The following is a 24,676-nucleotide window of genomic DNA, read 5'->3' on the forward strand; positions in this document are numbered from 1 at the left end:
AAAAAGAAAGCGGCACGGCACACACTGTTTATGAAAACGACGTCGGAGAACTCGCTTCGTCTCAATGTGTATCCCGGGAGTCGAGCCAGTTCTCCGACTTGCAAAAGAACGAAATTTGAACAAAAATTCCAATCAAAATAGTCAATCTAAAACTGTCTGCTTTCCCAATTATTCCATTATTTTGGCCAATGCGACTCCATTGAAGGCACCATAGTGGCTAACGCTGGTATTCCCCCATGATTCCTCAGTGTTGCGTATGGTAACGTCCCCTCTGCGTTCCTGCACCTTTTGAAGAGCAGCTGATGTTCATTTGTTTCTCAGAAGCCTCCCTGTGTTCTCCACCCTCCGCTTCCCCCTGGATAATCTTGCCCGTTTCTGTTGCAGATTTTGAGTCTCTCCTGCCAAACACTTTTGAGTCAGAGGGACATGTGTTCATTGCCCCCAGGTAGCTTTGTGTGACTTCTTAAAGCCACGTTCCTGTTTTCGTGCATACGTCCATCCCTAACTTCCTTTTCAACATACCGTAGTGACTGTAGTCTCTGTGTGTTTGCTGTGCGTAACGTGTCTTTCCATTTTAACCCAAGTGAATGTGTTTATTTGTTGTTCTGTCTGTCGAGACTCTTCGCCGTCACCCGTAGGAAAGAAAGAAATCCTAAAAAGATCTCTTTAATGTGTCAATTAATTCTGCTAGACAGCAGTAAAAACAAAAAAAATGGAGAATTTTACTGTTCTGGGTTCATTACAAGTACACTCCTAAAAAAAATTATGATTCTTTATTGCCATTGATTGTTCCATAAAGAACCTTTAATGGACAACCTTTAAATGTCGTATCGTTTTTATAAAAAAGCAGTAGTTATGCGTACAGTATTTCACTTAAAATTGAATTCTATTGGAGCCAGTAAATTAAAGCTTGTATTTTTCTTAAACCGCATATCTTATTTCTTCTAGGGATGTTTAATCAATGCATTTTCTGCAGGTGAAGTATGCTCTATTTAAAATACTTTACTCTTTCCCCACCAGAAAAGAAAAGAAAAAAAAACAATTTCACAAAAATGTCATGGCCCCCAGAATAATTTGTTGCATGAATATCTGAATATGCAATATATCAAAAGAAAGAACAGAGCCTCTGCTTTTAAACAACCAAATATAACATTTTATTCTAGCTTAATCCATAATTTTTTCATCAACACTTTAATGTGGGTGTTTCATTAAAAAAAAGCAACATTTTGAACAAAAACATGAGAATATAAAAATGTTTTGCATAGACTACGTATCACTTTTTTCTGCTCCTTTTTTGCCTGTGTTTTGATCCAGTGATTCTGTACACTTTCAGAATATACGTAATTGCGCCTCCTACCGTATAACAGTGAAAACATGGAAGGCTGGAAAATTCCGGCAATGGCGGGGAAAGAGTTAACGGGTAGTTGTAACGGGTACACTGTAAAAAAAAATCCCGTTGTTTTTACAAAAAAATCCTGGCAGCTGTGGTTGCCAGAATAATTCTGTAAAAAATGCAGTAAAAATGTAAACATATTTACAGAACAACCTGTAAATTATATAGTATAAACTTGTAACATTTCAATTTAAACCGGTAACTCCAAAAACTGCTATCAAAATCTGTTTTGTACCTTTAACATATACTGACCAGTGGTAAAAGAGGAAGCCTCATGAAGAATTATGAAGAAGTTGATCACAAGTAGCCTTTCCACAAGCTGAATTATACTAGTATACAGAAACACAAACACACAACACCATCATGGGAACACACATGACACTAAAATAATGCAATAAACATTCATTAAACAACAGAAGATGAAACATAAAACGCCTCGGTTACCACTGTAACCTCGAGGGAACTTTCAAGGGAACTCGCGTTGCGTCGATTGTTCTGTGAGGAAGTTCTTTAGGGCAAGAAAAACGGCCAACATCTCCAGGCGGTTGACGTGCCATGATAGATGGAGATCCCTCCACAGACCCGGAGTCGAGCGTCCTTCTAGGATCGCTGCCCAGCCCGTGAGAAAGCCAGCTGTCGCTAATGTCTTCCGATGACAAGAAGTTCCCAACCGGGACCCTCGGACAGGAGCCAAGGTTTCCTCCACATAACCAGGGCACGTTGTGACCGTGATGGCAGGAAGCGTTCGTCCAGCTTGCTTTTGGAACGAACATCTTGCTCATCTGCTGACCAGTCAATACTCAGTCTTTCAACTGCTCTTGTCACAACCTCAACCAGCTCCTCAAACGCATGAAACTGAGGTGGCGAGTCCTCAGTATCTCTTGCGTCGACACTGATAACATCTGGTTCCTCAGAACTAGGTAGCTGCGGTGTCTGTGCCTCAATCGGGGCGGAAGGAACCACAGCGCGTGCTTCCAAACCCTGAGATAAGGCCAGCAGAGATAAGGCTGGGCCCGTCTCTAACCCCGCTGATAGATCCATTTGCGAACCCCATGACTGCCGAGGCACAGCAGCGGGACCAGAGCCCTGGGGAACGCAAGCCTGAGCGTCCTCGTGAAAGAATGCCGGGCGGGATCGGAGTGTCCGCATGGGAAGCACATCACAGTGCTCACAGCCAGCACCTCGAGTGCTCCTCACCCAAACAAGCTACACAAAGAATGTGTGTGTGTCCACCAGTTAAATAACGTTGACAGGGGTGCACGCACATCCTAAACTGCTGCTCGCTCGCCATGACTTTATATATATATAGTGATATAAAGACAAACAACACCAAAAATGACAAGGACAGTTTCACAATGAGCGCTACTGAAGACACAGAAGCTGGTGAAGGAAACTTTATAGTTTCCTGGTTCGTGAGGTCACACACCTCCTACGTTCCACCACACCATTGGACTGATTTTACATGTGCTTCACGACGTCATCACGCGAAGCGTTCCCTCAGCGTCAATCGACGCAGCACGAGTTCCCTTGAAAGGGAATCCAAATGTACATTATTGATGACAAAGACTATTAAGAAATGTTAATTTAAACTAAATATTTTCAAATGTGAACGGTCACACAGGGAATTCTGGGAATGTTTGTTTACAGTTTTTCTGAATTTGATTTGCCTTTTTTACTTCTAAAAACTGTACATTTAACAGTATTTTACTGTAAATTGCATGTAATCTAATTACATGAAATGTATTTTACAGTTTTTCCCTGTATATAGGATAGGAACTTAATGTTAACCTATTAACGTTTTTACAATATTTTACAGTTAAAATGACACTCATTTTTGGTAGCAAAAATTACAACACCTTACTATATCTGGCCTAATATACTTTTACTGTCAGTAGTATATTATAAAAAATGCTTGTTTTACAAACTTTCAACCCACCCCTCAAGTTTTCCTCTGTGGTAATGAAAGCTGTTGATAAAGCTTAACTTGTTATGAACCTGGAAAGTTCCTTTAAATCTCCTGCTTTACAGATTTTAACCTGAGAATAAGACCCCAGTAATCTCACATGTGTCCTTTAGATTTGAGAAGAGATCTCAACAGTGTCTCTGTTGTGAGATTTTAGTGTGCAGTTACTGTAATTTGAACTCAAATGTTCATCTTTGCAATGCACAATTTTATAGACAAAAACATCTGAGATAAAGTTGATTCTTAGAAAGCCATGTGATGAAAGCCAATCCTCGGAGCTGTAAATTTTCCTCTGGGTATCTCTGTGTTTGAGCTCATTGTCGTCTGCTGTCGTGGATCAGCAGATTCTCCACATCTCATCGCTGCAGCTCTCGCCCGCGCGTCTCCTCTGTATCTGTGTGTGCATGGCCTTCTCCTCACTTCCTTCATCAGTATCAAGGGGAAGGTTCACTTTGATTTGCATGTTAAAGCAACTGATGGATCTAGAGAAGTTCACGTGCATGAATCTATGAATGATCATCTCTCTGTGTGTGTTTGTCCTTTGCATATACACTCCAAATATCATGTTCTTAGCCAGTAGTTCTGTCTTGTTTTCCAGTAAAAACATCCTTGGAACAAGATTAAGTTAACTGAGATTTTGCAAGAATACATATAAGTGTATTTTAGGCAAGAGTTTATGCTTAAATCTACCAATGAAAGACAAAATACACTGGTTTTACTTCTCAGGTAAATTTATCTTGTTTTAATGATGTTTCCGTTAAGTACTGGTTAAGGATAGTTTTTTTTGCTGTTTGTTGTTTTATACATGTATTTGGTGTTTTATGTGTGTTTAAGATGTATACATGAATGTGAGCAAAGTGCAATATTTGTTAATGCGTTTTGTCAACGCAAAACTCTCACTATCTATCAAGGTTTTGCAGTCTATAATGTTAAAGTCTATAAGGTTTTAAAGTCTTAAACTTTTTCTATAAGAGAGAGTTTTTATATGTGTGTCCTGTCAGTGAGGAATGACATGTGTTTTCCTCAGGGAATACTGCAAAGAACTGGAGCTTTCTAACAACAACACGGAGTTCCTGCTCAACTTCATCGCTCTGATGGAGAAGGTCACACCAGACTCCAAACAATGTGAGTCTCGCAGATCTTACAAACGCCAGCATTTTCATCCCTCTTACCAGTGTGTGAATTTATTGACTGACTTTACAACTTTTTAAAGGATTGTTGAGGAATCTGTTGATGGTCTTCTTGCACTACTTTGCAGTACAACAGGTCTGCTGTCTGGTTTTAGAAGGGTTTTGGGCACTTTTTAGCTAGAAAACTGACTTGCCCAAGCTAAGAAACTAGCTGAGACCACTTTAAACCACCTAAGAATCTGTTTAACACACTGCTAACATAATTTTTTTTATGTTTTTTGTGGATACTGTCATGGACCCCACATAATCAGTGTTATTTTAGAAGTTTACTATAATTTACTACTATTATAGTATTCATTCATATTTTTTGTTAACTATTATTTCTATATGATCAGTTTTCATTTTAACTTCAGTTTAAGTAAATGTGCTTTTGCCATTTCGAAATTTTATTTATAGCTTTAATTCATTTTTGTTTTAGTAATTTTAGTACTTCAACTTCTTATCTATTTCAGTTCCCAATCTTTGTTTTGTAACTAAGTTTTTCATTTAATATTTATATTTTATTTATTTAAGCTTTTATTTACTGAAAATGATTTTGACTTGTTTTAGTTTTAGTTACTAATAACAACACTGAGCGTAATTCTGACTCTCTATGACTAATTCTTGAACTCAGAACAATCTTGTATTGAGATATCAGCTCATATATCCTAATATTATCATCATGATTTCATGCAGGTGACAATTTCTTGCTGCATAATCTGATCTTGGACACGGGCATCATTAGACAGCTGGTAGATAAAGTCTGGAAGACCAAGGACCTCAACACGTATGTTCATATTCAGAATGAACCACTGAATTTCCTCAGATTTATTAGCAGATTCACACCATGCTAATTTAGCATCATCTTAATCTCAAGCACAAAAGCACCTTCATTAGAGCTAGAGGTCCTGTAAATGTGAGTAAATGTGTGTGTTGTGTTACTCTAGGTATGGCTTTCTGGCGGTCTTTGCGGCCACAGATGGAGGCGTCACTCGAGTTTTCCCTAATAAGTGAGTGCGGTTCTTTTTTTAATCTTGGTCTCTGTGTTATTGTAAATACCTGCTGAGGTAATGTGTGTGTGTGTGTGTGTGTGTGTGTGTGTGTGCATCAGGGCTGCTGAGACCTGGGAGGAGGATCCAGAGCCATTTAATGCTAGTTATTACCGTCGCAGTCTGGACAACAAGGGCTACATCTTCAGAGCGCCCTATCGCACCGGTGAGTGTGTGTGTGTTATTATATAAACACTGTCTTTACAGTCACATAAGTCACACACTCTTTAGGCAATGTTTTTACTATGCAAAGTGCAATTAGAGTAATAACCTTTAATATGAACAAAATAATCATTTAAAACATTATATATTCATTATATTGATTAGATTACACTCTTCCATACTTTGTTTAATTTACAATGTCTTCAGACTTCTCAGTCAGAATTTTTAATTAGAATCACAGTATCATTTATATAATATAATGTTAATTTTATTATGTAATAGTTTTCAAGAGCTGCTCTTTTTTGTTTTCAGGCAATGATGACATGCTGAATCCAGAGAACGACACCATCGGCATTCTGGTTAGCACAGCAGTGGACATTACCATAGGAAGCAAAAACATCAAACCTGCAGGTACAATAAAACTTCTCGACAAATGACAAAATAACAAATAGGGCTCACATGGAAGCCTTTTAAACCAGACAAATGATGGCAAGATCAAATGTGGGATTTGATATGGTACTTAAGAACTTCATCTTATCCAATAGAAGGTTGGAAATCTGTCATTTACTGTCCGGACAGCATCTGTGTTTGAAGACATGATCTTTCTCAGTGCAATAAATCCGGAGACATTTTGCCTTTTTACTACAAATCTACAGTGATATGCTGTGGTTCTTTCCAGAGCTCATGATCATCGTGTTCTGTTAGGATTACCTGACAGGTGGATTAGCACAGAGAAGTGCTGCGTTAGGAATCTGGGTTTAGAAGTATGACATATTCCGCTCTGAACATCGTTGTAAAGTCAACTCTGTTGAATGAAGTTGATGTAAATATCTTGCCAAAGTAAAGTAATCTAGAAACCATACCTTAAAATCCTGAAATACTGTAACTCTGTGTATATCGGGATCGCGCGCTGTCTGAGGTGTGCACACGCTTCGGACGTGTCAGTGAGCGCGAGTGAGATCATTTTGTTTCTCAGCATGAGTTTGAAAATCACATTTCATTGGTTCAGACTCATAGAGAATTAATTTTTCACTTGTTTTGCCTGTAGCTCGTAATCAGCCTGTGCGCATTCCCACTCATTTTTGGGTCACATTTAAGTTATAGACCAGGGGCTGTATTCACAAAGCATTTTATCTTACCACTAGGAGTACTCCTAAATCGCACTAAAAGATTTTAGCTTGGAGTTTTCTCTTAAAAGTTATTCACAACGACTTTCAGACCTACTCTTAGTAAAGAAAAATGACAACTCCTAAACTAAGAGTGAGTCTTCGTTGCTATGGATGACATCATTACTCATGCACGAGCTTGACTGAAGTGACCACCTTGATTGGCTGATGATTGTAACGCGGGAATGATTCCAAACACCTCCCCTACGATGATGAGTGACAGGTGACAGGTCTGAGAATGCGTGCGCTACACAAGTAGTGCGAAGGACGGAAGATGATGAATAACTGAATAAATATCCTAAATGAATAAAGAGTAAGGCAAAACAAATAGCCGTGTAGCCTAATGAAACATATGGATTGATGCAATATCTTTGCAACATTATTGAATTAATCTGTCACTATATGCCTCTGCCTATGTTTGCAAAGAGAAGAACATTTTAATTTGATTCACAATGAAACGTTACAATTAGTTTACATGCAATGAGTTGTAGCCTAGTTTTGGTTGTTGTTGGTGCCGTTATTGCATCCCTAGTTATGCCTACAATGCAAAATTGTTCCCTCGCGATTGGAAGCTCCTGTAGCCTCCGCATACGCATTTCAAAACATCGCAACGTGAAATGCCACAAAAAGCGGTTTGTGAATAGGTCTTAGTGAGTTAGGAGTCCTCTCGACTTCTTTTAAGCTGTCCCAGGCTTAGGTGCTACTTTTAGGGCTAAAATATGCTTCGTGAATTACTCTTAGTCAAAAAAATTAGGAGTCCTAAAGTTACGAGTGACACGCCCATTATTTTTAGGAGTTGCTCCCAAATTCGCCAGTTAGAGCAACTTTTAGCCTTAAAATTCTTTGTGAATACGGCCCCAGAGGTGTTAGGTTAAGGTTTCTTTTTCTCATTCTTTTTCTGTCTAATACTATCTTAGTTGTGGGTGTGAAGCTTGATCTTGAGGCTTGGACTGACAAATTCAAGATCTTGGCAAGCAACCACACTGACAGCAACCGGCAGGGCTCTCAAACGGTAAATTGCACACACACACACACACACACACACACACACACACACACACACACACACACACATATATACACACACGAGTACTATTGCTAATTACTATTGTTCCTGCCTGACAGTGTGGACCAACCAGTGGCTGTGAAATGGACTGTGAAGCCAACAGTGATGTAAGAGACTCTTAATGCACTCAGATCTGTCAATACTGAGAGTTATTGATCCAAACTATACATCCTCATTCACAGCTTCTTTTCAGAGTTTGTCCATTAAGTATATGGCTGATTGATCTAGTGATATTACCATAATTCCATTTAAATTGACTGATTGATTGTCCGTGTCTGACGTAAACCCATGCACTACAGGCACGTGTAAGAACAGTAATGCGTTTACTAGAAGCTGTCCTTGTTCTTTGCAGGACTTGCTTTGTTATCTGATAGATGACGGCGGCTTCCTCATCATGTCCAATCAGAAGGACCACTGGAATAAGGTCAGAAGGGTTCAACAGGACAGCGATGTGAAAACAGACTGTATTTGCTCCTGTTTTTCACCCTGTGCTCTTCCTCTTTTATCTGTAGATTGGGATGTTCTTCAGCGAAGTCGACCCCATTCTCTTTTACAGCCTCTACAACAACTCCTTCTACAAACGCAAGCAGTCCTACGACTATCAGTCAGTGTGTGACCCCGTGCCCAGCAGCAACACAGGGGCCGCCCCGCGAGGAGTGTTTGTGGTAAGAGGATGGATGGATGGGATTAGACGATGGCTACATTTACATGCAACCTAATAATCTGTAAATAATCCGAATCTCAGTCGGACACGTGAACACCTCAATCAATCTAAATGAAATTAAATCGGGGTGTTGTCGATTTTTAAATGCTCTTTTAAATATTAAATATTTGCCACATAAACATTTTAATTTGAAAACACCTTGCGCACATGTGTGGTGCCATAGTGTGTGTTGATTTACATCTTACGAACTCAGTGGAGAAGACTGAATATTTGCAAAAAAGCTTTTCCGGCACATTTTTCGATGTCGTCAAGGCAAACACACCAGTTCTGCTCACGGATATCATATGATTGCAGTGATTTTGTCCATTTCTGAAAGTGGAGACTTGTGCACTGTGTGCACGCTTAAGTTTTCTTTGGAATGGATGTAATGCACATGTAAATGAGTATTTGAGTTGTTGCAAAGTTTAGGGTTCATATAAACAATACGTTTGGAATCTGCAGTCGGATTGGATTACAGAATGTAGTGTTGTTATTGTTGACTATTTTACTAAATTAAATTAGAACCATTAAAAACTGAAATAAAGTAATAATAGAAAATAAAATAAAGTAAAATATACATATTAGATGAAAACTTAAAAAAACGTACATGAGAAATGTTGCTTTGGCAACTAACTAAAATAAAATAAGTTGAAAGCTAAATGGAAATATATATTTAAAAAACTAATAAAAATGACAAAAGCACATAACAACTAAAGCACTAAACTATTGCAAATAATTTTAATAGAAATAAAATAATAAAATAAAAATATTAAATGAAAAACTTAAAGTATATAAAGAAATAAAATAAAGATAAATAGAAATATAAAAAACTAATAGAAATGACAAAAATCACAACAGGATTACTACAGAATTACTATTTTTAAATAATTTGCAATAATTGAAATAAAGTAATAATAAAATAAAATAAAATATAGATATTAGATGAAAATGAAATGTTGATTTTGGCAAATAACTTAAATAAAATAAGTTTAAGTATTAAATGTACAAAAAATAAAATAAAATAGAGTTAAATAAAAATATAAAAAACTAAAACTAAATAAGAAAATAACTAAATAAATAAAACAATAAAATTGACAAAGCACACAACAGAATTACTAAAATTAAAAATATAAACTGAACATTTCAAAATATGAATTAATAATATACTGTGTATATATATAAATATATATATATATATATATATATTCCATTTATATATCGAGGGATGAATCCATTTATTCATCCCTCGATCCCACTGGCAGAATGATTGGATGGATCGAGGGATGAATAAATGGATAGATGGGTGAATAGACAGATAAAGATAAGTGGGTATTTGGATGGATGATGGATGATGAACTGTGTCATAATCAAATGTCATGTGTTTCCTCTCAGCCTACTATTGCTGATGTGTTAAATGTTGCCTGGTGGACGTCAGCGGCTGCCTGGTGAGTTTCTGTCTCACAGTCAATTATAATGTCTGATCTCAATGATGTAGTAGCTTGTAAACACAGGAGTGTGTGTGTGTGTGTGTGTTGTGCTTAGGTCACTGCTGCAGCAGATGCTGTATGGATTCACCTATCAGAGTTGGTTCATAACAGGTGTGTGACGTTTACATTGATTTCTAAAAGGTCGTTGTTTAAAGGAATCAATAAGACTAATCTGACGTGTGTGTGGATGTAGATGAGGTCGACGCTGAAGGAATGGACCACAGAGAGACCAGCTGTGTGACGGTCCAGACGCAGTTTTACTTCAGTAACCTCAGCAGCTCCTACAACATCCTGCAGGACTGTGACAACTGCTCCAGGTCACACACACTCCAGTCATGCTCTCAGTCTACAGTATATATACTGATGAAAGACTGTTTTTTATAACAATGTGTCTGTTTTACAGATTAATTCATGCTAAGAGAATAAACAACACCAACCTGCTGTTTGTGGTGGCTGAAAGACTGTCCTGCAACTCCTGTGAAATAGAGAAACTGTCTCAGGTGGAGACGGAATGTATCCTTCTGCATTAACATGCTTTTCTATATGCATATATTTTAAAATTTAATTTATTCCTGTGATCAAAGCTGAATTTTCAGCATCGTTACTCCAGTCTACAGTGTCACATGATCCTTCAGAAATCATTCTAATATGATGATTTGCTGCTCAAGAAACATTTCTGATTATTATCAGTGTTTAAAACAGTAACTTTGTGCTGCTTCATATTCTTGTGGAAACTGATACATTTTTATTCAGGATTCTTTGATGAATAGAAAGTTCAAAAGAACAGCATTTATTTGGAATATAAATCTTTTGTAACATTAACTGTCACTTTTAAACAATTCAATGCATCCTTGCTAAATAAACACACACACACACACACACACACACACACACACACACACATATATATATATATATATATATATATATATATATAGTACAGGCCAAAAGTTTGGACACATTCCTATTTTTAATGTTTTTGAAAGAAGTTTCTTCTGCTCATCAAGCCTGCATTTATTTGATCAAAAATACAGATTTTTTTTTTATTGTGTGATATATTATTACAATTTGAAATAATTGGTTTTCATTTTATTATACTTTAAATTATCATTTATTTCTGTGATGAAAAGCTGAATTTTCAGGATCATTACTCCAGTCTATCCAGTCCTTAAGAAATCATTCTAATATGATGATTCATTATCAAAGTTGGAAACAGTTCTGCTGCTTATTATTTTTTCATAACCTGTGATACTTTTTTAGGATACTTTGATGAAGAAAAAAAGAAGAAAAAGAAAAAAAGAAGCAAATGTTTTAAAAATAGAAATCTTTTGTAACAACAATATACACTACTGGTCAGTAATTTGGGGTCAGTAATTTTGTTTCTTTCTTTTTTTTAAATAAATCAATACTTTTATTCAGCAAGGATGTGTTAAATTGATAAAAAGTGATAGTAAAGAAGATTTATATTATTAGAAAATATTTTTTTTATTTTGAATAAATGCAGTTCTTTTTAACCTTTTGTTCATCAAATATATTAGGCAGCAGAACTGTTTCCAACACTCATAATAAATCAGAATTTTAGAATGATTTCTAAAGGATCATGTGATAGACCGGATGTCACATGTGACACTGAAGACTGGAGTAATGATGCTGAAAATTCAGCTTTGCATTACAGAAATAAATGATCATTTAAAGTATAATAAATTGAAAACCAATTATTTTAAATTGTAATAATATATCACAATATTACATTTTTTTCTGTATTTTTGATCAAATAAATGCAGGCTTGATGAGCAGAAGAAACTTCTTTCAAAAACATAAAAAATAGTAATGTGTCCAAACTTTTGGCCAGTACTGTATATATATATATATATATATAAAACTTACTAACCCCACATGTTCGAATGGTAGTGTAAGTTTGTTAAAAAGACATTCCTTAACTCCCTCCGTTTCTCAGACAAAGAAACAAGTACATGCGAGTCAATGGTAACATCCCGGTATAGAAAAGGAACCACGAGCTGTTTCGACTACAATGTCACAGTGCGTACACATTCACATGCTTCCACTTCTTTATCCAAAGAAACATTCTGGAATTGGATGTCTATGGATGGCATAATAAGTTCTGTAAATTCCGCTCACAAGAATAATGTCCATAATGCATAACCAAGTAGCATTTTGACGGAAGAATAATTAACAAAAATATGAGCTTCACATTTCCGGAAACCCTAATGCTCAAACTAATCAATTGGTTTGTGTAGAGCAAACTTAAATTAAACAAATTAGTTAAACTTTTAGGAGTGTTCAGAACTTTCTTTTCCTTTTGAGTTCACAAAACTGACACATTTTAAGTAATCTGAATTGCTTCATTGTTTTGAGTTTTATGAACTTGTTCCTTTTAATTTAGATAAACTTAAATTTAACTGAAACTGGGCTGGGATTTCCATTTCCCAGCATGCTTTGCCATGGCACTCGAAAGAGAGATTAAATGCTAAAATTAAGTGTTATACAATGTTTTTTTTGTGCAAGATTAATGTTAAGTGGGAGATTTAGTATGCGAGTGGAGCATGAGCTTGATTTGAGAACAGATAAATGTTAAATGTTCTATATTGCTGTACTCATTCAGCAATTGCTATGTTTTGCTAATGATGTCAAAGCATTATGTCACCGATTAGCAAGTTAGCACTACTGATTTAGCTTATTAGCTAGCCAAGTTTCCATTACTAAACATATTTAAGTTGAGACAACATGATCATTTTAAGTTAAATGTATAAATTAGCTTACTCAAATATTTCAAGGTAAGAACAATTAAAATGTCTGACTACAAAATACTAAAATGTGAATTTCTTAACTTAAAATTTTTGATGTCACCTCAAATTTTTTAAGTTTTGACAACTTATTCGGGTTTACAGAACACTTGTAAGTGCATTAATAGAGACTTCTCCGTTCTTTTTTACAAACTGAGGGAAATTATCGTCCGTAGTGTCGACAGCAGACACAGATGCCAGACATAGACATCAAAGTCAACATGAAATCAAAATTCACCAAAATTCAAAAGTTATTGTGAACGTTTCATCAGTAAACGTTACTCTGAAGAAAATAAAGAAATATCCAATGTAATGCGGTTTGCGAATGTCATTTCATGTTGACAGTTACAGTACATAAACCCAATCTAGTATTTTGGCATAAAACTGAGCATTAACCAAAGCACATGTTTCTCTCTGTCTCTCTTGCAGGAGAACACATCAGACTGTGGGCGGGGTCACTCGTTCCGCCCCTCCCTCCTCACTTTACTCCTCCTCCAGCTCCTCCTCCTGTCTGTTCTGGCCCACCCCTATGTTTAACTCCATCCTCCTGTCCTCCTCTCCCTCTCTCCCTCCTTCTCGTCTCCTTAATTCCGCATTTCTCCTTTATCTCCCCGCTGCTCTAGTCATAGGTAATATAAAGGGACTTCCTTCTGCCCTTATATGGAAGCCCAGTCGTACTGCTTCATCCACTTAGCTTCACAGGTTGTTGCTTAGTGACCGTTGCAGAACTTTGTCCTCTCCTGCCAATCAAGAGCATTTGTTGGAGGAGCTAAAGTGTCTTCATGAAAACAGGAAGCTAGCGTTGAGAAACCGACGGCCATCTTGGAAACGAAGACGTGGTGGAAAATGACATGGACTGTTCCCTCCTGCCTTTGCGGCCGTAACGGGGTTGAGTTTCGTTTGAGTCCACCTCTAAAGGGGAAAGGTCATCCTCATCTTCATCCTGTAACCCGCTACAGGACATTCTGACGCCATCTTGCTTCCGGTAATAAGAAAATAACCGAATATGTGCAGAATTTTAAGTGATTCTCAAAAAAAAAAAAATCAATAACAACATGTGAGTATTAAAAACATACCTCCATATATTAGGGTATTTAATAAAAAAGGGAAGACGATAGATGTTATTTATTCAATTATCATTTATTTGTTTATGCACTATATCTACTTCTTGCCAAAATGAGACTTGTTACGTGGTCTAATTTTTCTAGCCAAATTAGGAGGTAGGAAAACCACAGAAAAAGAAAGTGAAAGTATCACACCATTCCTTCATCAGTCACAAAGGGCTTCATATATTTATTATTTCTATGTATATCAATACCCTGACCCGATTAGGTTAGGCTTTTATTTGTGGAAACTTTAAAAATATATTAATGCCTCAGTTATATAATATTTGCAGCTAATATGTTATAGCATGTGTTCATTTCTAAAAGACTAGTTCACTCAAAAATGACACTTCTGTTTGATTTATTCGCCCTCATGTCGTTCCAAACTTGTATGCCTTTATTTTTTCTGTGGAACACCGAATGAGAAATATAAGAATCAAGAACGATAGTGACCATGACTTTCCAGCTCCAAAAAGACAAATAAAGAACAATAAAAGTCCCATGAAAGCAGTCATGATCAGCTATCATACGAACACCAATCAAACGGACGACTTTTATTGATCTGTTTTCTGGAGCATGACAGACACGGTCACTGTGAACGGTCATTGAATGGAAAACATGATGGTGAAGATGAGATGTGCTAATGGAGAGATTTTTTGATGGACTGAAATGCAGTATTTTAGCGATGATGTCAGTTTGCAGTCTCTACAAATCTGTTCTGTACAGTTTTTCACAATCTCAGAATGTCGAACACACATTGCATTTGATCACAACACATGCTGTTTGTTTGCACCATTTTTTGCACTGATGGATTTTAGTCGCTGCCATGATCTTAGTCAATGTGATCATGTCATATATATATATATATATATGTAAGGCCCAAAACAGCATTTTGAATCTGCTCTTGCGTATTTGCATAGATTTTTTGTTTCTGGCTTCGACTGGTGTTTAGTATCCGTCATGATATTATCTCTTATGTTGAAATGTTAGTAATGCGATGAAACTTAAGCAAAAACCCTTGTTTTGGGCCCTCTATCAACCTTGTTTTAGCTGTGCCTTGATGCACTTTTATAGTGGACAGTGATCATGGTGGAGCTCGAGCTTCACCCGCAGTCAGTTCAGTGCGAGTCTTTCATGGGCCTTAAAACTTCAGTCAAACAGGTTGTGTTCGAAATAGAGTACTAGCGTACTAGCGTACTGTATTCTTCATGCTACTCTTAAGAAATACTCACTAATGTTTACTGATGAACATTTTTGTGCTATGTTCTGGTCACGTGACCTCAATATTCAGCATGTTTAGCCATGACCGGTTAAGAAAAATGGTTATTTTGCGTTTTTAATCAAAGTTTGTGTCCGAATGATGAACTGATCAAATAAGTCACGAATGAAAAATCTAAATTGATATTGTTTCCAGTCATTCATCACACTGGAAATGGCAGGTCAAGTTGAGTGCATTGCATTGTGGGACACAGTATTCAGCATTCCTTTTATTACAATACACATTTTGACAAAGCATACTGTGTGCAATGTAAATACGGCATTATAGTTAGGGATGAGTACCGAAACCCGGTATTAAACGGGCCCCGGTGCTGAATTTTGAAAGACCGCTGGATCGTTAAGCTCGGACGTTATCGGTTCTGCTGTCGGTACTGGAGAAATTATGAAAGTAGGCTACACGTGCTATTTATTATTGCTATTAAGAAATTATTATCTTGCGAATTTAATCTCGCCAGCCACTTCTATATATAATAATATTGAACCATTTGTCTGTGATGCATTTTTGCTAAAGAGAGAGAGAGTGTGTGTGTGTGTGTGTGTGTGTGTGTGCGTGTGTGTGTGAGAGAGAGAGCGATCTTTCACGCAAAGCCACGGCGCGCGCAACACAACAGCCCTGCTTAATGAGTGACGATGAGGACAGAACATTCAAAAGGTTACACTTTAGATCTTTGATATTAAACTCATTTTATTTTGGATTTAGATTTTGGCTTCCAATGATTATAAAAAAAGAAGATATTTGAGGTGTAACCATTAAAAACTAAAGCCACATTCTCTCCAGCGCAACTTCCTTACCTTCACAGAGCTGTCATTTCTCCCTAAAACCCAAAAGTAACATCAGAATCTGCACGATCGGTGATTGTTGTAAAATGTAGTCTATACTTTTGCTAAACTGCGGGACGCGTTTGATAATAAAAGGCTATTAAAAGTACCAAAATTGACGCAATAGACGCTGTTCCAAAATGCGGCGCACGCTCTGAAACACACCGCAACGAGACAAGCAACGTAGGGGAGACCGGGGACAGTTGCAACACTTTTTGCATTTCTCTCAATTACTCAGAGACTATTTGGACTAGACCAACCAAATTTGTATATATTAAACTTGCATCTGTCTGCTAATTACCCATACCATTTAAAGATGATTATATATGACATATCGTTCACAGTATTTATTTGAATGGAAGAAGTCAGATGTTGCAACTGACCCCGACCCAGGGGACGGTTGCAACACAACCCAGGGACGGTTGCAACATGTTAAAAATACCTTAAATTTCATTAATTAACTTAAGCTTTTTGTCTCAATGAGCAAAGAATTCTGAAAATATGAACTGTTTTAGGCCTACTATAATATTATAGTATTATTTATTTCAATAATATTATTGTAGCCTATTATTTATTTATTTAGTCATATTTATCAAATAACAGTTATTGAGTTTTGTTTGCTCATGTGTAGAACATAGGCCTACATAGATTCAGTGTGCAGGTGTTACAGATGCTATTCAATCTCTGCATATTTCAGTGTCAGACAGGAAGAATTGAACAATTTGCAATGCAACAAACTTTTATTAAACATGCAATTTATAACATGTTGCAACCGTCCCCGACCCTATCAGCCATGACAGAACATCATACGCCTGCTAGACACACTGACTTTGACACATGCTAACCATGTCACTTAGTAGTCAACAAAACAACAATTCAAACTATGTAAGTTTTGATTAAATCATACAAAATGTCAGGACAGTATGACAAAAATATATCTCATGAAAAAATTTACTTTCATACCTCCAAAACAAGTTTTGTTCAATAAATACATCAGCAGATGTTGAATTTGTCTACTGTCTGCTTGGTGGGTGGAGGGTCTAACTGTGGTTGTGCAGTATGAGTGTCATCACTCTAGCTTGTTTCTGATTGGAGAAAAATGACATGTTGCAACCATCCCCTGTTGCAACTGTCCCCGGTCTCCCCTATATTTTGGGCTTCGTGTGCGCATCTAAACGATCAAATACACAAATATGTCAAAATGGCCGTCTTGGAGATTCACTTAAACAGTTTATTCACTTAAATACAGTTTATGTCTTAAATCGGCGTAAATAGTTGGGAGAAAATATGAGGCTTAATAATGATTAGATCTGCATTTGGTCTTAAAGAGGCAGCAGTCTAATAATCCTGCTGACGATTGCTCCATTAATGTGAATCAAACAACAAAAGGCAAAGAGAAAATCAGTCACAGCTCTTGAATGATATAAGCTTTAATCTATCTATGATAAACTGTGCAGTGTTATTTTACATCTGACTTTATTAGATGTCTTTTTAACCCATATTACTCCTGAACAGTAATGTCAGTGGACATTACTGAAATTAAAGCACTGGGTATATAATTTGTATATTTGTTTTATTGTATACTTTTTTGTTTGACCATGTGTTTGTACTTTGTTTTTGGCGTCCTGTCTGTCTATATAAAACACAAAAGCCTGCACCCTTCTGCATAACATACATGTTTTATTTGTTTTGTTAAAGCATTGCTTTTTCTTTTGCTATAGATATTTATTTTACATTTCAAAATATAAAGCAATATTAATTATGTCCTAAATAATTTTTTCCCCTTTTTTTAATATAACAAAAAGAACCGATAAGAATACCGTTAAAGTACCGGATCGATAAGGAGTATCGGTAAGAGTAGTAATACCGTTAAAACCTTAACGATACCCATCCCTAATTATAGTATGCTATTCCGAACACAGCCAGTGCCTCCAAACACGTAACCTGACTGGCATAAGGGAATGCGATTTATCTTTTTAATTTTGAGTATTATTGAGCCGCAGTGTTCGCCATACCCTTCAGCTCCACGCCTACATGTACTAAAATTCGACAAGCACTTTATGCATTTAACTTGTCAGTGAACGGGGTTGAATCCGAACCTCGCTTACTGGTTCTTAGTTGCACATTTGGCATTTCAGTGGCCACCACCTACAGAGTAAAGCTCCATGGCAAGACGTGTCCGAAAACAACCCCTTGGTTTTTTAGGATCGTCTTTGAAAGAGCTTTCCACTTGCTGATAGTTGTGGCCAAAGTTCGATCATACTGCTGAGTTGCTACTGAGTTTTGGCAAAGTAGGTTTTGGAGTTGAACCGACTGCTTTACATAACCTCAATCCATCATAACAGAGGCGGTATACACACATACTTCCCTGCTGTAGTTTATTTGTCCAGTGTGTATGAGGGGAGTGAGTGTTCATGTGTGTCTAAAGAAGGTTTGCTGATGGTTATGGAAAAGAATCAATGTTTGCTGTTACGTGAAATAACTGAAAAATGTACAATTTTATGAGAAGTATTTTGAGAGTATTGTCATTGTTGGTGTTGAAGGAATGATCCGTGTCAAACGAATGTTTCTGTCTTGAGGCAAAATCTGTTACAGCCTGTTTCATTTGCCTGAGCAATTTAAAAAGACAGCACTTAACATGTTACAAATTCCCTCTGTGTCTGTTTAAACAGAATAGCTCACCCGAAATGTACAATTCTGTCATCATTTATTCACCTTCTTGTCGTTCTAAACCTGTATGACATTCATTCTTCTGTCGGAAACAAATGTATGGAAAGGACATGCAATACAAATGAGAGAAACTCTTGACATGAGGTTGAGTAAATGAGAATTTATTTTGGGTGAACTATTATTTATTTTCTCGTTTTCTCATGAAAAGCTGTCAGGATGCCATGTATTTTGTACACACTTTTTTTTTGAGAGGTGAACGATGCATGTCTGAAGCTCGTGGACACGATTCTTACATCGCTCGGCTTGTTTTTCATTCACCTTCAGAACTAATTGGTGAGGTAAATATGCTAAATGTTGTGCTAAGAGTTGTACATATCACTAATATCTGAACTTGAATGCAATCCTGATCCTCACACTATCACATATGACTCCTGTTTATATCCCACATCCGGATGGATTTATGAGTCCCATCTACAGTATGAATATATAGTTGACCCCATTGAGACCTATAAATGAAAAAACACAAATTATGAAATAAAAGATCATATGTGGTAATGTAAGAATTAAAAATTAAAAAAAGTTTTTAAAAAGACTGTTTAAGCCTTTGCCCCCATACCTTAAAGGCAAAAACCGAGGTGTCGGTATGATAATGCGAAATTAAAGGGATAGTTCACCCAAAAATTAAAACATTTACTCACCCTCAAGTTTTTCCATTCACATTTATAGGGTTTTCCAAGTGCCATTCAAAAGTATAGTTAAATATAGCAACCTGGGGTTTTTAAGCTCCTAAAAGGACAGAAATGCACAATAAAAATATCCTAAAAGTTGTCCTCATGTCTTGTGCAATATATTTCAAATCACTGAGAAAATATTAAGTTGTTATTCATTGAAAAATTACTCCTTAGCTCTGGATGGTGTGATGGTGAGTAAAATGATGGCATAATGTTCATTTCTGGGCGAAATATTCCTTTAACCAACTACTTCAATGTTGAAACCTGTTAAACGGCTAGTGTGTACCTCTTTCTTTGCCTGATTATGGAAACAGTCTGCAATTTTATTTCATATCAGGGCAAAGAGCGCTCTGAAAGTTGGGGAAAATGCCTTGTTCTTTATTCTGGTGAGTTGGTTTAAAACTTCACCACACTTTTTATTATTTTATTTTATTTTTAAGGGGGAAAGTGTGTAATTGTTTTAAAACTGGAACACTGTTGATGTACAGGGGCACTGAACTGCCTGAATTAGTGAAACACATTTTGGCAAGACACTGCGATTAAATGATCATGAATGTGTCGGTCTTGTGTCACAATTCCAAGTACACTGTGGAACAAAAGTCCTTGTTTTTAAGTGGTCTGACAGATTTGCTTTTGCCAAAAAAAGAGAAAAAAAAGTATTCAAAAAGAAAAGCTAAAAAGAGGAAGCAGCTTGCGCAAGGGGAGGGGCCTGATGTATAACCCACCCACTGGGAGGAGTCACTAGCTCAGACCCTCCTCTAGCCCCTCCCCCTTCAAAGCAACATCATCGTAGGCGCGTTTCCATCAGCGAGACGTGTGTATGTGATTACGTAGTCTTTAGTCTGGTGTTCCGTGACAAATGTGTACAAAAAATATATATTAAAAAAACGTACAAAGGAGAAACTGAATTTAACATGAGTGAGGTTTTAAAATGTATTAACGATTAAAAAAATAGAAACACAATACTGCTGATAATACTCATGAGTTGAGGTCTGAAATCATGGTGAGCGTTTTTTTCTTTGGTTCGTTTATTGGATTGTGTGTTGGGGGCTCAGTGCCTCGTCTCTGGGTCCATGTTGCTCCATTTTTTTGTACAGACAACAAAAAAAGACGAGAAAATTTGTAAAATATTGTGTCTGTGACTCCTTGTAAAATATTTTCAAATTGTTTATTACAGAGAATCAGTTATTAAATAATGTTCATATTTTTCACTTCAGTGCATTGTGTAGTGTTTATTTTTCTGGTGCATTCGACATGTTATAGAGGTTCATCAGAAACATTGTCATTGGTCCCAATGTTAACGTGTGGCATCACAATACTGTACTACATTCTTAAGACCTGCTTAAAATATACTTAATGACTGCAGTTTCTAATTATCTGTCTTTTGAAAGCAAAAAAGGAAAAATTGCACTATTTAGTCAAAAGTATGTTGAGCATATCATCACAAAAGCGGGGTTTAAGCGGACTAAATGATTGGAGAACTTCTGTACACATCACCAGAGAGAAGTCTGTCATTTTCACCTCAAGGTCCGGTATTGATATTTTGATTGAACATTATGAAGTCAAAAAATGAATTATTTACAATAAGATCTATAACATGCATTTATAAAATAGTGAATTTTCATTTCATGCAAACTTTAATATGTTCTCTTATGCTTACTGTGAACGATTCATCGTTGTAAAAATAAAAAGTTTGTTTCGCAATCTTTCATTCAAGTATGTGATGTAAAAAGTTTACAAGTTTCAAGCGATAGATGCTGGCCGTGTGTCAGAGATGTAGATCTGGCCTCATTCTGGTATGAAACACCCAGTTTTCACAGTCCAATCAGTTCCAGATGGAGAAAATCAAGTCCCGCCTACATTATTATCTTATTGGCTGCGTCCGAAAGCTAATGTTGCCTTCAGAGAATGGATTCCTAGGTAGAAAGGCATCACTTGTATGATCGAATCCAATAGTTAGCTTCACTTCCTGTCGATTTTTGAAGGCAGCATCAATGTATCCTTCGCTGCCTTTGATATCCCACAATCCTGTGCTTTCCATTCTGTGACAGGTGAGCTCAAAAATAAAGAAGGCGTCTGAAAGTTGCGGTTGGTGGTCAGTTTGTGTGTAAATGTACGTTTTTGACCAACTTCTGATGTAATTTCTAGTGAGAAATGACTATTGTAGTAATTAAATATTAGCTTAGTTATCACCAAAGCTCGCTCTATTTTGTTGTAAATCATTAAAGCGTTACGCTGCCTCAGAAGTCTGTCTGGAACTATCAGTATCGTGAGGAACCTTCATGGGAAAACGCTGCCAACAAAGTCATTGCCTGATAACAAGGCAGCGAGGAAACAAGTCAAGCTTAAGGACGCAGCCACTGACTATCCTCTATCAATCAGAAGTACATATATTTGGGTTGCAAACAGCATGTCTTCAGCGCATCTCAACAAATGTCAGGCGTCCACATGAAAAGCTTTGCAAATAATAGCACAAAAAGATGATTATGCAAGGTTGCATAGCAAAAAAGTTAATGTTTCTGGCATGATGATTCAGTTATGAAGTATACTTAATATTGGTTATGTAATTAATGTTTTCAATTAGTACACTTTTGCTCTATTAGGGTTTTTAATACGATCACAGCAACTGTAGGAAGTCGAGGATTGCCTTATGCCAGGTCTCTGGATCATCAAGGTAACAAGGATGCCCCGCCCCCTTCATTACCACCACCTTGTGATTGGGTAGATGGCTCAGGTTGCTTAGCGACGCTTCCCCAAGCTGAGTGTCCTGGTCTCCATAAACTATAAGAGCTGGAGTCTGTGCAGGTACATGAGGATGAAAATCACACATTTTTAGCCCTTGATAGATAGATAGATAGATAGATAGATAGATAGATAGATAGATAGATAGATAGATAGATAGATAGATAGATAGATAGATAGGTGTGTCACCTGTATGCTGCTGTACTGCTCTGCCGAGAACTTCTCTGTACAGATCGGAGCCACAGGGATGTAGGCCTTGACCTGCTCTGAGTGCTGGAAGAGGAACGGCAGCGAGTACATGCCGCTGAGAGACGGGCTGATGACCACCACAGGACCCGTGTTCAGACCCTCACACACCTGTCTGAGGAACACAGCTGGAGCCAGCTGACCCACTGGAGCCGGGGCCGGAGCCGCCTTAGACTGACCCAGGCCTGAGCGAGCAATGACACACAGAAATGAGCCGCTTTAGGAGGAGAGACAGCAGACGTGATCCGTTAGTGAGAGAGCTAAAGTGTGTGTTCACACTCGGCATGTTTGGTTGGATTAAAACGAACTCTGGTTGCGATTGCTCTGTTAGTGCGGTTCAGTTTAATAAGTGTGAACGCTGTCATCCGAACCCTGGTGTACACCAAACAACAGGACCGAGAACACTGAAAACATGAGTCCAAACAACCCTAGTGCGATTCGACTGAAATATGAACTCAACACGGACCAAAGACATGTAAACGAACCAAAATGTAATATATATATATAATTTATTAACAATATATACTAATAATATAATAATAATAGCGAATAATATATTTAAATAATTACTTTTATTAACAAAAAGTATGTATGGTAATACCATGGGTTTTGCCATGAAACACTTATGGTCATTTTTGCCAGAACAGTACTTTTGTAAAAAAGAAAGAAAGAAAAGAAATTATACAGTATTTTTTTTATAAATATACATATATTGTATGCTTTACAGCACTTTCCATGTGTCTATTTTACATCACTGTCCATATTAAAGGCAATTGAATGCTATTATAATTATTTATAATAGTTAAAATATATAATAATAATAATAATATAAATTATTTTGCTATATAGCCATAATAACAATATAGATGCAAAATATATTTATATTTTACAGAAAGTACCATGGTCATACAGAAGATTTTAGTTATGTTTCATGGTAAAATGGAACACAAATATGGTATATTTTTAAGTACTATAGTATTACCATCTGATGATACTATCACTGTACCATGGTATATAAGTACCATATTATTTGCATCTGATGATACCATCACTGTACCAAGGTATATTTTAAAGTACCATAGTATTACCATCACTGTACCATGGTATAAGTACCATAGTATTACCACCTGATGATACCATCACTGTACCCAGGTATATTTTAAAGTACCATAGTATTACCATCACTGTACTATGGTATAAGTACCACAGTATTACCACCTGATGATCCCATCACTGTACCAAGGTATATTTTAAAGTACCATAGTATTACCATCACTGTACCAAGGTATATTTTAAAGTACCATAGTATTACCATCACTGTACTATGGTATAATAAGTACCACAGTATTACCACCTGATGATCCCATCATCACTGTACTGGATCTCATTCCCTTGGCTCACCTGGCAGGTCTATCGCCACAGCTCGGTAACCCGCGGCCGCTAGAGTCTCCAGAGTCCCGATCTTCAGCCAGTTTTCCGATGAGAACCGGATCCCGTGCAGCAGCAGGACGCAGAGTTCGCCGGTACCGCTCGACGGAAGCGCCTGTCGGTAGAACAGCGTCTGATCTCCGCAGATCTCCACCCGAACCGAGCCTTCTGACATCTCGACCGAACACATGATGAGTGAGAGAACTCTGGAGAAACGAACAGGGCAAAGGTCACGCGCAAAACACTTCGATGTCTGCAAAGATTTATATAAACAAACGAAGTTAGAATAAGTTACAATATAAAGTATTCGAACAATTTGGTTGGTTAAAGTTCAATGATCCACCAATGAACCTGAGTATAGCAAAGTTTTTGTACCAGAGTAAACTACGAGTCCCGGAAGACTGTGAGTTTTACCAGAGTGAGACACTGACCTCTAGCGGCTCTGTCGACATGTACAACCTCCAGAAATGCTACATAAAACATTTACCTCATTATAAATCTAGGCTACTAGTCGCACAGCAGATTTTAACCAGCTTTTATTTATTAAATAAAGATTATTTTATTCTTAAATTACTGAATTACAACCAGCTTTTAAGCTTATTATGTGTTACTAAAAACCATTTTTAATGTTTCATGCATTAGCCTGCAATGTGGCTAAATTGTTTTGGCCTTTAGATTTTTGGGGAATATATTTGGT

The 24,676-nt window shown here is 37.0% G+C and overlaps 2 protein-coding genes and 1 long non-coding RNA gene across 8 annotated transcripts in view; 2 read left to right on the top strand and 1 right to left on the bottom strand.

The window, feature by feature from the left end:
* cacna2d2a (calcium channel, voltage-dependent, alpha 2/delta subunit 2a) overlaps positions 1 to 20,779 on the top strand; it is a 231,487-nt gene extending 210,708 nt beyond the window's left edge. For both annotated transcript variants that reach the window (XM_082136344.1, XM_082136345.1), the window contains 16 exons: positions 385 to 445; positions 4,384 to 4,481; positions 5,222 to 5,312; positions 5,473 to 5,535; positions 5,637 to 5,740; positions 6,049 to 6,147; positions 7,820 to 7,914; positions 8,028 to 8,075; positions 8,321 to 8,392; positions 8,481 to 8,633; positions 10,064 to 10,116; positions 10,214 to 10,269; positions 10,352 to 10,475; positions 10,562 to 10,671; positions 12,116 to 12,198; positions 13,392 to 20,779. In XM_082136344.1, the coding sequence (XP_081992470.1) occupies positions 385 to 445; positions 4,384 to 4,481; positions 5,222 to 5,312; positions 5,473 to 5,535; positions 5,637 to 5,740; positions 6,049 to 6,147; positions 7,820 to 7,914; positions 8,028 to 8,075; positions 8,321 to 8,392; positions 8,481 to 8,633; positions 10,064 to 10,116; positions 10,214 to 10,269; positions 10,352 to 10,475; positions 10,562 to 10,671; positions 12,116 to 12,198; positions 13,392 to 13,499 (1,418 nt within the window). In that variant the 3' untranslated portion in view covers positions 13,500 to 20,779. The remainder of the gene's footprint in view (positions 1 to 384; positions 446 to 4,383; positions 4,482 to 5,221; positions 5,313 to 5,472; positions 5,536 to 5,636; positions 5,741 to 6,048; positions 6,148 to 7,819; positions 7,915 to 8,027; positions 8,076 to 8,320; positions 8,393 to 8,480; positions 8,634 to 10,063; positions 10,117 to 10,213; positions 10,270 to 10,351; positions 10,476 to 10,561; positions 10,672 to 12,115; positions 12,199 to 13,391) is intronic.
* Positions 20,780 to 21,181: 402 nt separating this feature from the next.
* abhd14b (abhydrolase domain containing 14B) lies at positions 21,182 to 24,416 on the bottom strand. Of its 5 annotated transcripts, none has more exons than XM_082136566.1 (4): positions 24,355 to 24,416; positions 23,953 to 24,185; positions 22,495 to 22,736; positions 21,182 to 22,360 (listed from the first exon to the last, which is right to left on the bottom strand). In XM_082136566.1, the coding sequence occupies exons 2-4, from the start codon at positions 24,167 to 24,169 to the stop codon at positions 22,181 to 22,183; spliced, it is 639 nt and encodes a 212-aa protein (XP_081992692.1). In that variant the 5' UTR covers positions 24,170 to 24,185; positions 24,355 to 24,416; the 3' UTR covers positions 21,182 to 22,180. The 5 variants fall into 5 exon arrangements, with proteins under 5 accessions (XP_081992692.1, XP_081992689.1, XP_081992691.1 ...); XM_082136563.1 differs by having other exon boundaries at positions 24,293 to 24,400; XM_082136565.1 differs by having other exon boundaries at positions 24,323 to 24,396.
* LOC309474212 lies at positions 23,535 to 23,914 on the top strand. The gene is made up of 3 exons (XR_014197248.1): positions 23,535 to 23,654; positions 23,704 to 23,745; positions 23,837 to 23,914. It is a non-coding gene; the product is annotated as an uncharacterized lncRNA (long non-coding RNA).
* Positions 24,417 to 24,676: the final 260 nt, after the last annotated feature.

The sequence above is a fragment of the Leuciscus leuciscus genome (assembly GCF_965113295.1).
Source record: "Leuciscus leuciscus genome assembly, chromosome: 14".
Classification (NCBI taxonomy): domain Eukaryota; kingdom Metazoa; phylum Chordata; class Actinopteri; order Cypriniformes; family Leuciscidae; genus Leuciscus; species Leuciscus leuciscus.

Bases quoted from the DNA above. Each gene is read 5' to 3' on its own strand.
- abhd14b (XM_082136566.1), bottom strand. From the start codon at position 24,169: ATGTGTTCGGTCGAGATGTCAGAAGGCTCGGTTCGGGTGGAGATCTGC. The intron at 22,737-23,952 runs GTGAGCCAAGGG...TTGCTCGCTCAG, and splicing joins TGTGGCGATAGACCTGCCAG to GCCTGGGTCAGTCTAAGGCG. The intron at 22,361-22,494 runs GTGACACACCTA...GTACCTGCACAG, and splicing joins AGCAGTACAGCAGCATACAG to ACTCCAGCTCTTATAGTTTA.